This window comes from Rhinatrema bivittatum, chromosome 5 (genome assembly GCF_901001135.1).
Source record: "Rhinatrema bivittatum chromosome 5, aRhiBiv1.1, whole genome shotgun sequence".
NCBI classification, from domain to species: Eukaryota; Metazoa; Chordata; class Amphibia; order Gymnophiona; family Rhinatrematidae; genus Rhinatrema; species Rhinatrema bivittatum.
Genome location: NC_042619.1, coordinates 122,671,405 through 122,690,043, shown reverse-complemented (window position 1 = coordinate 122,690,043; position 18,639 = coordinate 122,671,405). Strand labels below are relative to the sequence as shown.

At 44.1% G+C, this 18,639-nt stretch overlaps 1 protein-coding gene across 2 annotated transcripts in view; it reads left to right on the top strand.

Moving 5' to 3' along the window:
* RB1 (RB transcriptional corepressor 1) overlaps positions 1–18,639 on the top strand; it is a 483,267-nt gene that overhangs the window by 430,526 nt on the left and 34,102 nt on the right. For both annotated transcript variants that reach the window (XM_029602868.1, XM_029602867.1), the window contains one exon: positions 18,187–18,305. In XM_029602868.1, coding sequence (XP_029458728.1) covers positions 18,187–18,305 — 119 coding nt within the window. The remainder of the gene's footprint in view (positions 1–18,186; positions 18,306–18,639) is intronic.

The following is an 18,639-nucleotide window of genomic DNA, read 5'->3' as shown; positions in this document are numbered from 1 at the left end:
GCTGCCGGCTTTCGCATCCAATAGCACCACCGTGAAAGGTGGCGCTATTGGGCGCGCTACTGACGGAGATAACAGGTCTTACCTTATCGCCACCAGCGAAGTTACTGCCGCGTCCGCCCCGACGACTCCTCTTCCTGTCCCGACTCTGCCCCGACTCCGCCCCTATCAAGCTATTGTACGCAAAAAGTCCCTTTTAGCGTGCGATACCGATAGAAAATGACCCCCCTTAATCTGATAAGTATTCTCAAGCTTTAAATTAGGTAATCTTGGCATATAAGGGGCACAAGAAGGGAAAAGGAACTGGGACATTCGGAGCTCAAAATTTAGTTGTGTCCACCATCACTGAAAACTCAGTAGCACCTCAAAGTTTTTATTTTAATACTCCTTTCTGAGCATGTAATTATTCTTATCCCTATTTCACCTATCAGTTTTTAAGCTCTAGGTTCTCCCACAGAGGAATTGTATTAACCTTTGGCTTCCATTTGTGGCATTCCAGCCCTTCTGCTGCCTACATTTTGGTACTCCAGTAGTTAGGTAGTCACTCTGTTAAATGATAATGGGGGTTTTTTTTTGTCTGTGTATTTGCAATGTATATCCATGGATGTAAATTGAGAGTTGCATTATTAAGGTGGCCAGAACACTCAGTGCTGTTGATCTGATGATCTAGGAAAGGCGCTCTACAGCGGGAGATCTGGGTACAGTTCATGGAAGGGCTTGCTGGAGCCTGGGATACTGTGCAAGCAGTGTTCCTACTGCTTAGGAAAGGAGGAGACACTTTTTAGTCTCTCAAGAGTTTGGCACTGCAAGAAATCAAGGTCGCCGAGGCCTGTGAAGAGGTGAGAGATTATGGGATGAAATGCTTCCAGATGCAAATCATAGCGGTGGAGCTGTAGTTTCTTTGGGAGACCCTGTCTCCTTACAGCGAGCTGCGACAGGAATTGTTGAGCAGTTGTGCAAAGCAGAAATTCTCTAGGCAGTAGTCTGAAACTAATTTTGAATATGGCTGAAAAGAGAACAGAGGAAAGGAAGTCCAAAAATGGAAAACCTGTATTTGAACGAGAGACCTGTGAGGTCCTTGAAAATTAGGGTAATTTTGTTAATCCAGTAAAAGATATTGCAAACCTGGAAGAGGACCCTACAAAGGAAAAAAGAAGTAGCTTAAAAATTATGCAAACTGTTTTTTAAAATAGTAAGATGTTACTGTAACTATAAACTTCCTTAATTTGTTATCCTTTTCCTCCTCTTCTACTTCAAAGCATTGCCTCCCAGTCACTTTAACACTGAAGATTACAGTAAAGAGGAAGAACTGAAGGAGTCATTTTTAAGTTTCTTCTATTTCTTGAATCAGTCCCAGCAATGCTAAGGAATAGCAATTTAACCTTTCATTTTTTCTGAGCTGAGCGTGACAACAGGTGACCACATCTCTTTCCCTACTCGGCGGCTGCTTTTGATTTTGCAGAAGAACCCAATTGTGAACGTGTCCATGACCACTCGAGGAAGACATGAGAGGGTCAGCACGGAGCCATGGCAAACAGCCCAAGACTTGCTCAGATTTGAGAAAATATGTATTCAAATTGCATATTTTACAGTCAGTTGGAAAACTGTTTTCTCCCTGATCCCTTAAAAATTCTACTCACTGTAAATTTTCCTGTTTCATCAAGTAGGAGGCACTGCTGTATAATGTTTTGGGGTATTTTTTGTATAAAGTTAGGTTGGCCTTCATTGTTATCTTTTGTCCCTCCCTTTCAGTCGCTTCTCTTCTCCGGGCTTGACTATTGCAACACTCCCTTCACTGGTCTTCTAGCAAATGTCGGCCATTACAAATACTACAAAATTCTGCCATCCGGCTGTTAACAAATACACCTCTGCGCGAACATTATCACCCCAGCTTTGCAAGCTCTCCACTGGCTTCCCATCACTTACCTCATTCAATTCAAATTAGCTACAATTAGTCATCTCTACTGAATTCTGTCTCTTCATCCCAGATCACTGCCTCACTGAACTTCTACACCCCCTGTCGCTCATTGAGATCCGCAAACTCATATCTGCTCGATGGTCCCTCCACAAGATAGGCCTGTCTTGATGAAACTAGAGAAAGTTCCTTCTGGACGGCTGGTCCCATCCTCTGGAACTCTCTTCCCAGAGATACACGATCTACCACAGACCCTAAATTCTTTAGGAAAGCGTTCGACACACTGTTTCCAGAGGGCCTTTAATTCTGTCAGCTGAGTCCTTGTATTTTTTTTTACCATATGCCGTGGTTTTTCTTTTTGAATATGAATATTTATATATGTTCTGTTGCTACTCCGCCCTGAACTTTGGAAGAGTGGGTAAAAAAAACCATTTTAAATAAATATATTTCTCTTGCAGCGATTCTTCAGTTGTTTTTGCTTTGTTAATAGTTTGAATGTGTTAGGGTGAGGAAAGCAGAAACGTGATCATAAGCCCAATACCCACTTTAACAAAAGTCAGAGGCACTATCAAAGCTTCAGACCTTTACTTTGCCTTGAGACTGAAGTAATAACCAGAAAGAAAATATGGTATAGGAATAGCTTCTTAATTCGATCAGAAAAGTGTGGCTGCTTGACGATACCTACAGCTAAGGAGATCTGCTAGCCAGAATATTTTTTTCTTCTCACCCCTTCAATCTTTTGTGCAAATCAGGGGTGGATTGGCTTATCAGGAGATCGGGCATCTCCCGGCGGGCCGGTTGCTCCAAACACATGATTTTTCCTGCCCCAAAGAAAAACCTGCGATGCCGTGACAGAGCCCATCCTTCCGCACCCCGAAGAGAGGCCTGCACGGCCGTGGCAGATCCCATCCTGCTGCGGCCTGACGAGGTCCTGCACAGCCGTGGCAGAGCTGATCCTGTCACGGCCCTAGAGAGGCCTGCATGCCTATCATTCTGCAAGCCGAAGAGAGGCCTGCGGGCAGCCAAGGCCCTCCCCTCCGAGCTGCAGGGTAGCAGTGGCCTTCTTGCGCCTCATTTCCAGCATTGAAGAGCAGCGCTGCCTGAAAACTATATGTGTATATGAAAGAGAGAGAAAGCCTGGGTATGTGTATGAGAGAGAGCCTGGGGGGGGGGGGTATACAAGAGAGCCTGCATGTGTATGAAAGTGCGACAGAGCCTGTGTATATGTGAGAGACTGCGTATGTATGAGAGTGAGGGTGCATGTATGTGTCTGTGAGAGCCTAAGACTATGTGTGTGAGAGCGTGAAAGAGCCTGTGCGTGTGATAACGAATATGTGAGTGAGAGAGAGCCTGTGTGTGTATTGGGGAGAGAGAGAGATTTTGAGGCCCCCTCCACCAATCCACAACAATCTGTGGGTGACTGGAAATCAAAAGATCCCAGGTATGGAGAGCTGGAAATTTTTAATCCTATTAATTTAAATGTTGGGGTGTTATTTCATGTCTGCTGTTTGAAATATTTGATGTTTGAGAACATGAACATAAGAAATGCCATACTGGGTAAGACCAAGGGTCCATTAAGCCCAGTATCCTGTTTCCAATAGTGGCCAATCCAAGTCACAAGTACCTGACAAGTACCCAAACATTAGCTAAATCACAAGCTACTGCTGCTTCTTAATTACCGTAATACAGTTTATGGATTTTTCCTCTAGGAACTTATCCAAACCTTTTTTAAACACAGTTACACTAACTGCTGTAACCACGTCCTCTGGCAATGAATTCCAGACCTTAACTGTGCGCTGAGTGAAAGAATTTTCTTTGATTTGTTTTAAATGAACTACTTGCTAACTTCATGGCTTGCCCCCTGGTCCTTCTATTATCTGAGAGCGTAAATAACTGATTTACATTAACTTGTTCAAGTCTTTCATGATTTTGTAGACTTCTATCATATCCCCCCTCAGTCATCTCTTCTCCAAACTGAACAGCCCTAACTTCTTTAGCCTTTCCTCATAGGGCAGCCATTCCATGCCCTTTAGCATTTTGGTCGCCCTTCTCTGCACTTTCTCCAGTTCAGCTAGATCCTTTTTGAGATGCAGTGACCAGAATTGCACACAGTATTCAAGGTGCAGTCTCACCATGAAGCAATACAGAGGCATTATGATATCCTCTGTTTTATTTGCCATTCCCTTCCTAATAATTCCTAACATTCTGTTTGCTTTTTTGATCGCCACAGCACCCTGAACTGACGATTTCAATGTATTATCCACTATGATCTCTTTCTAGGGTGCAAACACCTAAGATAGAACCTAACATTGTGTAACTACAGCAAGAGTTATTGTTCCCTATATGCATCACTTTGCACTTGTCCACATTAAATTTCCAGTCTCGCAAGGCCCTCCTGCAATTCATCACAATCCGCTTGTGATTTAACTACTCTGCATAATTTAGTGTCATCCGCAAATTTGATCACCTCACTCATCGTATCCCTTTCCAGATCATTTATAAATATATTAAAAAGCACTGTGCCAAGTACAGATCCCTGAGGCACTCCACTGTTATCTTTTTCCAGTGAAATGGTGTTTAATCCTTTTTCTAGTGAAAACTGACCATTTAATCCTACTGTCTGTTTCCTATCTTTTAACCAATTTGCAAACCACAAAAGGACATCGCCTCCTATCCCATGACTTTTTAGTTTTCTTAGAAGGCTCTCATGTGGGACTTATTTTAATTACTGGATATTCGATGGCTGTTGCCTGCTTGACATATTTATTCTTTTTTTTTAGTATGGTTTTAATATTATGAATGATGTTTTATATCTCTTGACTTTATTGCTTAATGTTTTATGAGGAATGATGTTTCTGTTTTCACATTGTGGCTTACTCTGTTTTCCAGAGCATGTGTGTGAGTGAGCCAGTTAACATGTATGTGAGTGAGAGAGAACGGGCATGTCAGTAAGCATTTATGTGAGCAAGAGGATTATTTAAAACAGTGAGCATGGGAGTCCACGTGACCTAATGAGCGGGTAGGCTGCTTGCAGACCGCGCTCCCGGTTCCCCCGCCGAAAATCAGTGTTTTCCGAGCCTCTGAGACGCACCGTGGCGACGCCAGAATCATCGGGGTCAGCCCAGAAAACGATCGTGTCGTTTTTCTCCCGCAACGAGCGAAGGATGTCAGCCAAACCACAAAGAAAGGAAAAAACTACAGGCCAACAACTCGATCCCAAAATGGCCGCCGGACCGCCGAGCCCATGCGCAGGCAGCCCAGCTACCCCAACAAACACGGCGGATCTGGTGGGGGAGGTATCCCAAGCAGTGGTACAGGCTCTGGAGCCAAGATTCTGTGATTTGCTCCAGAAAATCAATTCGGGGAATGAAACGCTGCAACAGATAAAACCCAGGTGGCAGACACCCAGCAAAGAATAGCGGATGTTGAGAGAGAGACGCAGCATTTGCTTCAGAAGCAAGAAACCTTGTTGAAACAAGTCTCCACCCTGGAAAACAAAGTAGAGGACCTGGAAAACAGGTCAAGACGGAATAACATAAGGTTAGTGGGGATCCCTGAATCGGTGCCTGATAGAGACCTGGCGAAACTGTTGGAAACATGGCTGCTCCAAGAGCTAGGTGTGTCAGCCTTGGCAGATAAAATTGTGGTTGAAAGAGCACACCGTTTGGGGATTAGAAAACCTGACGCCCCAAAGCCCAGAGTGGTCATCGCTCGGCTCCTCAATTTTTGCCACAAAACTGAAATATTGCAGGCTTATAGGAGCTGTGCTGGTTTACTGTATGAAGGTCACAAAATAATGATATTCCAAGATTACTCTGGAATATGGCACATAGAGGAGAATTTTCTCCTCTATGTGCAGACCTGTTTAACAGGATAATCAAATTTACTCTGCAATATCCAGCTAAACTCCGGCTTGAACACGGAGGGGCATGGCGGAGTTTTGTATCAGTGGAAGCAGCTAAACAGTATATTACAGGAATTGGGGACGTTCCATGAAGTCATTTTTTTTTTCACAAGCGGCATGAAGCTCCTAGTTCTATGTTGGACATGATGTTTGTTTTTCTCCTTTTATATAAGCAGCTTTTTGAAGCTATGGTTGCTGTTATGTTCATAACATATGTATACTAGTCATCTTCTGGCGGGGGAGCCGGACAGGTACATAGGTGGACTCCAGCCTCCGTTTTAAGGGGGAGATGAATGCGTGTTGGGTGAATGTGAGCGGGATGGGGGTTAGGGAAGGGGGAAGGGGTAAAGAAACGTTTATCACTGGGGTTGGTTTGAGTTGGATTATGGATGTTGGAGTACGCAATAGTTTGCCTACTAAAGAGCGGCATGATGGGAGGACTTCTGCAAGGGTTTCTAATATGCCACCCCTAGGCTGGGAGGGGGGCACTATACTACTGGCTCACATGTCTGTTTACCCTTTGCTTTTGTACAAACCTGCACAAGGGTATGGCTGAGCAAGTACGCTGTATATCATGGAATGTGGCAGGCATTGGCTCACCAGTAAAAAGGGCGAAAGTCTTGCAGTCATTATGAAGGCATAAGGCCCACATTGCATTTTTGCAGGAGACACACCTCTCTGCTGTGGAGAGTTTAAAATTATCCAGAGACTGGGTCAGTAAGGTATATCATTCCCCGGCTCTGCACAAGAAAGCGGGAGTAGCTATTCTGATAGGAAAGAATGTGGTTTTTGAGGATACCAAGGTGCTTGCGGATTCTGAAGGCCGCTACGTCCTGGTGACAGGGCACCTCTTTGGACAGATGGTCACCCTTTGTTGTGTTTACGCCCCGAATGCATACCAACACAGTTTCTTTACGAACCTGGTACACGTGCTTTCACTAAATCAGCAAGGCTTAATATTCCTGGCTGGTGATTTTAATCAGGTGATGGATCCTAGATTAGATCGGTCCAACCTAGGGCCTGGCGTAAGGACCTCTCCTGATAAGGGGCTGCCTTATTTATGTCACCAATTACATTTGTTGGATCCCTGGAGGATACTCCACCCTGAAGTGACAGACTTCACTCATGTAGCCCGGGCACATCTGTCCATGTCACGCATAGATTATATCTTGGTATCTTCCCCCTGTTTTTCTAAGATTGGGAGAGCGGAGATCGGACCCACAGAATGTTCAGATCATGCGATGATTTGGGTGGATGCGGGAGTGGGGGGTCCACGGAGAGCACAGAATAGGTGGCACTTTCCAGCCCATCTCGCAGAGGATAAAGCCTTTCAATCCTATCTTACTCATAAATGGCAGGACTATGTTCAGCATAATGGGCAACACCAAGAGAACCCTTCGCTGTTTTGGGAAGCAGGTAAGGCCACAATGAGGGGAGAAATCACTGCATATGTGATACAGCAAAAAAAGCAGGCGAATAAACAACTTATTGATATGGGGGTTGCAGTCCAAAACGCGAAACGTAAGCTCATTGCCCACCCTATGCCCCAAGCTAAGAAAGAATATAGGGATTTACTATTTACTCTCAATAGTTTTATTCATCGTAGGACGCAACAAGACTTATTATATTATTCGCACAAACTATACAGGTTTGGGAACAAAATGGGGAAATTGTTGGCGAACCAGGTCCGGGTACAGAGGGGTGCTACATTCATTGCTGCCCTCAAAGACAAACATGGGATAAGGCATACCAAGGGACCCAGCATCTGTGAAGTGTTCCGGGAGTTTTATGAACACTTATACGCGGCTGAACCCCAGGCACAGGCTGAGGAAATGGAAACCGCCTTCTTTCGTGATGTGACTCTACCCACCCTAACCAATGAGCAGTTGGAGTTTCTAAATGCCCCGATCACCACTCAAGAAATTATAGAAGGGATAGGGTCCAGTAAATCGCATAAGGCACCAGGTCCTGATGGCCTTAATGCAGACTATTATAAGCTGTTGGGGGGTGCCGTAGGGGAGCCTCTAAGGTCTTATTTCTCAGTGATTTCTAGTGATGGTTTTTCCAATGTAGCTACTAGGGCCTACATTACGGTGCTCCCAAAAAGTGGCAGAGACCTGTTAAACCCGGCGTCCTATCGACCTATTTCCTTACTCAATTATGATGTTAAGTTATTTGCCAGAATCTTAGCAACTAGGATGAGCGGTATTTTGCCCTGTTTAATATCAGACAGCCAAGTGGGTTTTGTTCAGGGCAGGAAGGCAAGTAGACATCTCATTAGTTTATGGGCGGCCATGACGCATTGTAAAAATCGCAATATACCTGCTCTGGCTGTGGGGTTCGATGCAGAGAAAGCTTTCGACCGAGTGGCCTGGCCCTATTTATTCTCAGTTTTACAAAGATTTGGATTCCGGGGTTCTATATTGCAAAACATTATGCAACTCTATCAAAACCCTCAGTCCATGATAGTAGCAAATGGCTTACTCTCTGCTCCATTTCAGCTGTTTCGGGGAGTCAGGCAGGGGTGTCCTCTCTCCCCGCTGCTATATATACTCTCTCTAGATCCCCTGCTACGAGTTATCAATGCACACCCTGACATAGAAGGGATAAAAATAGGGGTGGCAGAATTCAAGGTCACCGCATTTGCTGACGATGTCCTTATCTTTGTGGTCAACCCGGCTACTTCATTATTGGGAGTGATGAGCCTTCAGGAACAATTTGGGGTTTTCTCTGGGTTAAAAATCAATGTTGATAAATCAGAAGCCATTGATGTTACTGGTCAGTTGCATGCTCAATGGCCGGGTGTTTTCCCGTTGCGATGGGTTACTTCCACTATGAGGTATTTGGGTGTACACATACCAATTGATATTACTGATATATATTCTGTTAACATTCTGCCTCTGCTTAAGAACACGATACGGGCAGGATACAACTTTTTAAGATGATCGAACTGCCAAAATGGCTGTATATCCTGCATATGTTACCGCTTTGGATAAAACGTCAACACATTAATGAGCTACATACTGCGCTGTGCCGCTTCCTTTGGTGCAATAAGAAAGCGAGGATCAAGCTCGCCACTCTGATGCGCCCTGTGCCGGCTGGAGAGCTTAAGTGCCCTAACATTCATCAATACAATCTGGCCATTTTGCTCTGCCACATAAGTAACTGGATTGGAATGACAGACGGATTAATCCCAAAAGAGTTGTTGGAAGGCTGGTGCATGCCATTGGGCTTGGGAAACATTCTGGTGGCACCGACCTCCTCATTGCCTACTCAAGTGTGCAAGTTTCCCTATATGATAGCATGCCGCACAGCATGGAAAAGACTCTGTGCTTTAATGAGGATTTCCTGGCGGACTTTGACGTTTGCTACGATAGTGGGTCTCCCCACTTTTTCTCCAAGTTGGGAAAACTCTGCGTTTCAACATTGGAAAGCAGCGGGTCTAACACATGTCCGTCAACTACTGGCTCCGCCGGGTAAGCACCTTTACTCCTTCACTGAGCTGCAGTCAACTCATCGGATTTCTACCTCTAGTTTCTATTGTTATCTTCAAATACGTCATGCGCTCCAAGCTTGGGAGGGGTTATCGCCTGCTGACCATGATCATGAACCCTTGCAAAGCTTCTTCAGACACCAATCTTCCCCATTGAAGTTGTCATGTGCTTTAATGGTGAAGGCATTACAATCCCTGGACTCTGCCTCTAGTTTACAGAAGCTGGCTGACTTGTGGACACAGGACTTGGCGGCCCAACTGCCAGTTTCGCAATTGGCCAAGTGCTTTCAACGAATACCAAAAAGTGTGGAGAATGTGCTTCTCCGGGAAACTCACTACAAAGTCCTGCATAGAATATATATTGCTCCCCAGGTGGCTTTCAAATGGAACATTGCATCCTCAGCTTCTTGTCTAAAATGTCCAATGGCCGTGGCATCATTCTTTCACCATTTCTGGGCCTGCGCCATCATTCAGAAATTTTGGACAAACCTACTAGGTTATCTTGGCCGTTTGCTGAAACAACAGATACCCCTGGAGCCAAATCTGTGTTTACTTCACATCGTGGAAACTACGTCTTCTTGGTCCCCTACTCGGGAACAGACTTGCTTCTTGTGCAAAGCCTTGTTGTTGGCAAAGAAAACGATTTTGACACAATGGATGAGCAAGGATCCACCATCGGTATTACACTGGAGGTTGCAATTGCATAGACTGGTGGTATATGAACATATGACTGCCAAGACCTCCCCATTGCAGAGGAAATATTCGGATTTCCTGGCGGTTTGGAATCCCTATTTGTTGGCCCTGAATTCTCGTGCCAGAAGTATGATTCTGGACCCAATGGCGTGATGAAGTGTGGAGCTTGTCCTGTGTCGGTGCTTGCAGTGCCTGCCCTTCAACTGTTTTGTTACCTTTTGTTACCTTTTTTTTTTATCTGGTTTATGACTGAGCGGGCCTTTGGACTTGACACGTTGCCTACTCATGTGTCTTTGCACGACATAAGCATATGCAATGGGAGCCTGGTTTGGCTCTTTTTTTTGTCTCCTTTTTTGTCTCTTTTTTTGTTATTGTTTTCCTTTTAATTACCTTGCTGGAAGTTCCCTACGTGCTGGAATTACCCATCTTTTATCAACCTTAGTGTTTCGACCTTTGGTTAATCTTCGGGTACGGAGGGAAGGGGGTAGGGATGGGGGGTGGTGGGGAAAGTTGCCTAAATTGTTTGCCAGTATCTTGTGTTGCACCTTTTGTCTCACACAGATTATGGTTCAGATTTGTTGTGTTTTTATCATAAATACCTGTGTAACCGATATGCTTTGATAGCTGTGACTATCATATCAGTGTGCACTATATATGTTGTACTGTGGCAAGAAAACTTACTAATAAAAATAAGTTTAAAACAGTGAGCATGTGTGTGAGCCAGAGTTTGTGAGCCAGTCAGCATGTATGTGAGAGAAAATATAAGGGAGTTTGTGTGAGAATGAATATATATGTTAGAAAGTGTGTATATATAAGAGAGAGGAGAAAGTTTGTACATACCTCCTATCCCTGACTAATCCATGACAATCTGCAGGTGACTGGAATTTAAAGTTCCTAGTTATAAAGAGCATGGGGGGTTTTTTTAACCTTAGTTTTAATTATTGGGTGTTATTTGATGCGTCTGCTGTTTTGAAATATGTTATTGATTGGAAAATTACAGCAATTAAACAATGTTATATATTTTTAATCATTCGATGTTCTGTTCATCAGCTGCTTTTAAATATTCTTTTTATGAGTATGGTTTTACTATTATGATTAATGGTTTTATTGTTTGATATTTAATAAGAAATGGTGATGTTTCTGTTTTTCCATCGCTGTACTGCATACGGAGTCTGTCTTGTTGTGGTTTCTAATTCAGTTTTTGTGAGCAAGTTTCTAGCCAAGCTGCACATTTTACTGTAAGAAATTAGCACCTATCCAAAGGTAAGCGCTAGTTTCTGATGGCACCGGGAAAGTGCACAGAAAAGCATTAAAAACTGCTTTTCTGTGCACCCTCCGACTTAATATCATAGCGATATTAAGTCAGAGGTCCCAAAGGGTGTAAAAAGTAAAAAAAAAAAAAAAAAAAAATTTTTAATTGGGCCGGCGGGCTGAAAACCAGACGCTCAATTTTGCCGGCGTCCGGTTTCCAAGCCCCTGGCTGTCAGCGGGCTCGAGAACCGATGCCGGCAAAATTGAGCGTCGACTGTCAAACCCGCTGACAGCTGCCGCTCCGAGTCAAAAGGAGGCGCTAGGGACGCGCTAGTGTCCCTAGCGCCTCCTTTTGCCCGTTTCTACCACCGGGCCTAATTAGCATACAGAATCACACGCGCCGGGAGAGCGGGCGTTTGTCCGCTCTCCCGCGTTTTTACTGAATCGGCCCGTATGTGAGCATATGAGCAGCAGCAGCACAATGACAGAATGTGTGTTTCAGAGACTGTGTGTGTGACTGTCTTTCTTCCTGACATAGAAAGGCGCTCATACACACACTTTCTCTAACAGACCCTTACACTGTAAGCAAGAGTGTGTGTGTGTGAGCGTCTTTGTGTCTGAGAGACTATGTGTGTGTCTGACACTGGCTGGCAGTATGGTTGTCACATTACTTGGCAACTGGTTCAAGAGCTGATTGGTTGGCAAAAGAGATGTTTTGCCTCAGTTCTTCCAGGCTCCAGGTCACATTATATACCTATGAAGGGTCAGTTTGGTGTGCTTTTGGGAACTGTTGAAACACATGTTTCAGGGAAAATGAACAAGGGAGTCAAACAGATAACTTATGGGCTGGTTTTGAAAAAAATCCCCCCGGGCCGATATTTTCCTGCAAATAAATAAATAAATCCACCCCTGGTGCAAAGCCTATTCTATGTTCACAAGGCAAAATATCATACAGCCTTGATCTCTCCTTGGACCCAGCAAGAGTAGATTTATAAAATGAGAGTCCTCTCAGTGCTTTGGCTGCCGAGTTCAGGAAGGATCGTTACAATTTGATGTGACTATAAGGCAGCAGCTCATGTCTGGGTGGCTCTCCTTAAACTGTACAGAATTAATAGCATATAGCACACAAAGTGAAAGAAGCGCACACATAAAGATGTGTGTCTGTATTTTGTGCTCCCATCGTTCTGTGGATTTTGTTTTTTTTCTGCAGGCGAGGCAGTAGTGCCTTCAGTCCCATTCGGGGCCCTGGGAGAAGGAAGTGGCGAGGTTTGGCCTAGGCCGGGCCCCAGAAGGAGGCAGAGCCTTCAGCCTGGGAGAGAGCGCTGCAGCACACAGGGAGGGGGAAGAGAGAGGGCTACATGAGAGTGGAGCGGGGATGGGGGTGCGCACACTAGGGAAGAAACTGCATGCACCCGGTTCTCCTGCCCCCCACCCCGCTGCCTCCAACCGATTATTGGGAGTGGACAGCGCAGGAGTACAAGGTGACAGCAGGGAGGAAGTTTTCAAACCCTCAGTATATTGCATTTCCTAGTGGGACAAGCGGTTCTGTAAATATTCTTGGAAGTCCATATTAGCAAGAAATTATATATATATTTTTTTGCTATCAGTTGCTTGCTAGTAGCTGTTTAAAATCGGACCTGTTTACTCGTTTTTCCTGCTGTCGTTCCCCCACCCAAGACACATCATAAATTGCATTTTACCATCGCAGTGTGGTATGCCACAGTTGCTTTGTATACAGCTGAAATGCTAGAATTCCCCCCCTGGCATGAGTCATGCAGGCACACGCCCAAGAGTCATGCTGAATTAACATTGAAGTTTATTTTTGTACAGCAACAAAAGAGAGGCCGGGGAAGCTAATTATTACACGATACAGTGTTCCAAATATCAGTAAACAAAGAGGCCAGCGTGGTATGCCCAGCCACAACAGTGGAAAACACCGTTTGTAGGATTTTACCGAGAGGCTGCAAGAGAGAACTCTTTTTTTTTTTTTCACCAATGAATAAGATCTCTTGCATCATGTCTTCTGCAAAGGCAATGAGCAGGAATGGCAGAAAACAACTGCACATCCCACAGCTTTTGAAACTACTAAGAACATAAGAACATAAGAAATTGCCATGCTGGGTCAGACCAAGGGTCCATCAAGCCCAGCATCCTGTTTCCAACAGAGGCCAAACCAGGCCACAAGAACCTGGCAATTACCCAAACACCTAGAAGATCCCATGCTACTGATGCAATTAATAGCAGTGACTATTCCCTAAGTAAACTTGATTAATAGCAGTTAATGGACTTCTCTTCCAAGAACTTATCCAAACCTTTTTTGAACCCAGCTACACTAACTGCACTAACCACATCCTCTGGCAACAAATTCCAGAGATTTATTGTGCGTTGAGTGAAAAAGAATTTTCTCCGATTAGTCTTAAATGTGCTACTTGCTAACTTCATGGAATGCCCCCTAGTCCTTCTATTATTCGAAAGTGTAAATAACCGAGTCACATCTACTCGTTCAAGACCTCTCATGATCTTAAAGACCTCTATGATATCCCCCCTCAGCCGTCTCTTCTCCAAGCTGAACAGCCCTAACCTCTTCAGCCTTTCCTCATAGGGGAGCTGTTCCATCCCCTTTATCATTTTGGTTGCCCTTCTCTGTACCTTCTCCATTGCAACTATATCTTTTTTGAGATACGGCGACCAGAATTGTACACAGTATTCAAGGTGTGGTCTCACCATGGAGCGATATAGAGGCATTATGACATTTTCCGTTTTATTAACCATTCCCTTCCTAATAATTCCTAACATTTTATTTGCTTTTTTGACTGCTGCAGCACACTGAGCTGACGATTTCAATGTATTATCTACTATGACGCCTAGATCTCTTTCTTGGGTGGTAGCTCCTAATATGGAACCTAACATCGTGTACCTACAGCTAGGGTTATTTTTCCCTATATGCATCACCTTGCACTTGTCCACATTAAATTTCATCTGCCATTTGGATGCCCAATCTTCCAGTCTTGCAAGGTCCTCCTGTAATGTATCACAGTCTGCTTGTGATTTAACTACTCTGAATAATTTTGTATCATCTGCAAATTTGATAACGTCACTCATTGTATTCCTTTCCAGATCATTGATATATATATTGAAAAGCACCGGTCCAAGTACAGATCCCTGAGGCACTCCACTGTTTACCCTTTTCCACTGAGAAAATTGACCATTTAGTCCTACTCTCTGTTTCCTGTCTTTTAACCAGTTTGTAATCCACGAAAGGACATCGCCTCCTATCCCATGACTTTTTAGTTTTCGTAGAAGCCTCTCATGAGGGACTTTGTCAAACGCCTTCTGAAAATCCAAATACACTACATCTACCGGTTCACCTTTATCCACATGTTTATTAACCCCTTCAAAAAAATGAAGCAGGTTTGTTAGGCAAGACTTCCCTTGGGTAAATCCATGTTGACTGTGTCCCATTAAATCATGTCTTTCTATATGCTCTACAATTTTGATCTTGAGGATAGTTTCCACTATTTTTCCCGGCACTGAAGTTAGGCTCACTGGTCTATAGTTACCCGGATCACCCCTGGAGCCTTTTTTAAATATTGGGGTTACATTGGCCACCCTCCAGTCTTCAGGTACAATGGATGATTTTAATGATAGGTTACAAATTTTAACTAATAGGTCAGAAATTTCATTTTTGAGTTCCTTTAGTACCCTGGGATGCATACCATCCGGTCCAGGTGACTTGCTACTCTTTAGTTTGTCAATCTGGCCTACTACATCTTCCAGGTTGACAGTGATTTCGTTCAGTTCGTCTGACTCATCACCCCTGAAAACCAACTCCGGAACTGGTATCTCCCCAACATCCTCACTAGTAAACACGGAAGCAAAGAATTCATTTAGTCTTTCTGCAATGGCCTTATCTTCCCTAAGAGCCCCTTTAACCCCTCGGTCATTTAATGGTCCAACCGACTCCCTCACAGGTTTCTTGCTTTGGATATATTTAAAAAAGTTTTTATTATGAGTTTTTGCCTCTATGGCCAACTTCATTTCAAATTCTCTCTTCGCTTGTTTTATCAATGTTTTACACTTAACTTGACAATGCTTATGTTTTATCCTATTTTCTTCAGATGGATCTTTCTTCCAATTTTTGAAGGATGATTTTTTGGCTAAAATAGCCTCTTTCACCTCACCTTTTAACCATGACGGTAATCGTTTTGCCTTCCTTCCACCTTTCTTAATGCGTGGAATACATATGGACTGCGCCTCTAGGATTGTATTTTTAAACAATGTCCAAGCCTGTTGAACACTTTTAACCTTTGCAGCTGCACCTTTCAGTTTTTTTCTGACTATTTTCCTCATTTTATCAAAGTTTCCCTTTTGAAAGTTTAGTGTTAGAGCTGCAGATTTACTTATTGTCCCCCTACCAGTTATTAGTTTAAATTTGATCATGTTATGATCACTGTTGCCAAGTGGCCCCACCACCGTTACCTCTCTCACCTATTTTGTCTGTTTTCCTTTTGCTGTAGTTTTCTTTCTTTGGCAGGTTAACAGCTTGGAGTTTACTCCCTTCCCAACCCTCCTGAGTCTGAATAAATGGAGGGAGGGGGAGTGGGAGAGAGAGTGTGATCCGGTGTTAGCTGTAGCAGCTTGGGTTGCCGCCTCGTTGCATTCATGGGGGAAAAGCAAGGACTTGATCAGTCTCTTCAGGTTGCCCTGGGTGAGGTGCTAATACAGAAAATTGAAGGGGAGGATAGAATAGATAGCCCAAGTTTTGCAATGCAGACTTCAGGGAGACCAAGATCAGGATTGGAGATATATATATATATAGCAAGTAGATCTCCTCTCCCGCCTTCTCCTGCCATCGAGCTTGAAAAAAATAGCAAACACTAAGTGCAGGATAGAGCAGGATCAGGAGCAGGACAATGCCGCTGGTTTGTTCTTACGAATATAATTTAAAACAGGTTTGAATAAATTGTCAAAATAAAAATGAAGAACTAAATTTGGCTTTGGAACTGTACAGTATAGTCCAGGGACGTTGTTTTCCTAATAGTATTGTTCTCTCTCTTTTTTGCTTTCATGTTGTCTGTCTTCTCTTAACTCCTTTTCCTGGGTCATTTGTCTTCGCCCTTCTTTCTTTCCATTCTTATAAATCACTCTTCCGTTGTGATGCTCGGAACGATGCACAGCATTTCTCTGACATGTAGCCTCCTGTTGTTTATCTAGCTTCTCTCCATTTCTTTCTTTTCTATTTCCGTATTTCTCTCCTCTCACCACCGCCTCTTCACTACTCACCCCTCTACCTCTCCTTCTCTGGTTTCACTCCTCTGTCTGGCCCTCTCCTGTCTTCCCTTCCTTTTCCCATCTCCATCTCCACTTCAACGCCTATCTGTTTCTCTCTGGTTTTTCCTACTCCCAATCTGGCTTTCAGCTCTTCATACCCCCCCTTTAGCCCTCCGTCTCCCCATTTCTAGCTTTCCTGTTGTCCTCTCAGCCCCCCCACCCCCCATCTTCTCCCAGTAGTGGCAGCACAGGGACTGACAAAAAGAGCTGCACCTGTATTCTTCCATTTTGTCATTGAGGGCAATATAGAACGCGAGCAGGGGCTCTTTGGTTACTGAATGAGGATCAATTCCAGAGGAGAAAATCAGAAACTGGACAAGATGATCAGGTTTCAAGAGCTAAGAGGAAAGCATTGAGCTGGAAAACTTAGCCAGCTGAAGTACAAAACCTGGTACATTATCCTCTGCTCTCAAGGAAGAACGAACAGCAGCACCCTTGCTTGCAGGGTTCAGATATGGAATAGGTGGTGTTTAGCAATGGATTGCGTCCTGTTTTCTTTGAATAAGAAACGTCCTCTGCATATTTCAGTGTCTGCTGCTGAGATGATGAGTTCCAGTTGTTTCTAGGGAAATATATTGAAAGAATATAGTTTTAGTTGATGTTTTTAAAAAGAACAGACATCAGTAATACCTTGTTTCAGTTTATGTTTATAGTTTAAACATTATTTTTTGAAGATTAATTTGCTCCCTGATGTGTCCCCTGAAACCCTAAGATCAGCGGTGTTAACAAAAGCATCATAAATTGTCTCATTGTTACTGGATCTGTTTGACCCACATTGGCTATGAAGTAGATCAGGGGTGGGCAAACTACTACTGCCCATGGCTACAACCAGCCCACAAGACCCTTTGATCCAGCTCAACACATCATTCAAAAGTATTTAATTGATGAGATTTCTCGGTCGGCTGTCCACAGCCGGCCCTGCCTACATCCTCAGAGGTCCAGCATTGCGGGCTTTTGATGACATGGCCAGGGAAGGTCATGAGGCTGCGGCATTCTGGTTTCCCTGACCTCGCGTGGCAGAAGAGGAATCCAGTCAGGCGGAAGAAGAGGAAGCCAGCGGCCACCCCTGTGCACCAGAAAGAGGCAGGCGAAGGAGAGGGGGCATCCCAAAGTCTGGATGGGGATGGGAAGCTGGGGTCTAGTTGGGGAGAGTATTGACCTCAGGATTTTTGCTCTCTCAGGCGACATATGTACCTTTGGGGGGAGTACAAGCTATGCTCTCTTTTTCTGGGGCTACAGCCTGACTGCGGCTCCGAGGGGAGACCCTTGGCTCCCTACCTGAGGGGGCCTCTCTCCATAGCCCATGGGGCAGGCGAGATCCACAAATGTGGCTTTGTGTAAAAGTTTGCCCATCCCTGTTTTAGATGACATCATGTATACTATATGAACCATTCGGTTCCCATCGTCATTTGAAGCCCTTTGTAACGCTTGTGAAAGTGACAGTTGCAAGAGATGCAGGGAAATTGCAAGGGGAGCAACTTCTGTTTTGCCTGAAATTAAAAAAAAAAAGAAATTGTAGTAGGACTGCTGCCTTACCTTCTGCTTTTCCACATCCAGAAACATCATCACTTCATGAGAATTATGTGATTTTCTTTGAATTAGGATTCACCATTCTTTGATCTCCTGAAACAATCAAAGGATCGAGAGGGACAAATTGAGCAGCCTGAGCCAACTGCAACGCTTTATCTACCTCTCCAGCACAATCATACCGCAGCAGATCTGTAAGTAACCTTCTGTTTACTTTTTGCTTCACCAGCCTCCCTATCCCCATGCAAGGCAATCTGCCGGTAGAAGAGTTGGAGCTTGATAGCTGGAGCAAGGAAACTAGGTGTTCCCCTCCATCATGTACCTTGGCATCAAGGAGGCAGTGGCAGTTAATTCCTGGATCAAATATCAACCTCCCACCGGAAGATAATTCCACCTACCCATTTCTAGAATATTCTCTCGTCTCCTTATTCCCACTCCTTTATAGGAGTCTCTGAAAGAACATTGAGTCATGTGCACCTTTTTTCTTTGGTCAAAAGTATTTTTGCGCACACAACTCTTTGGGTGCTG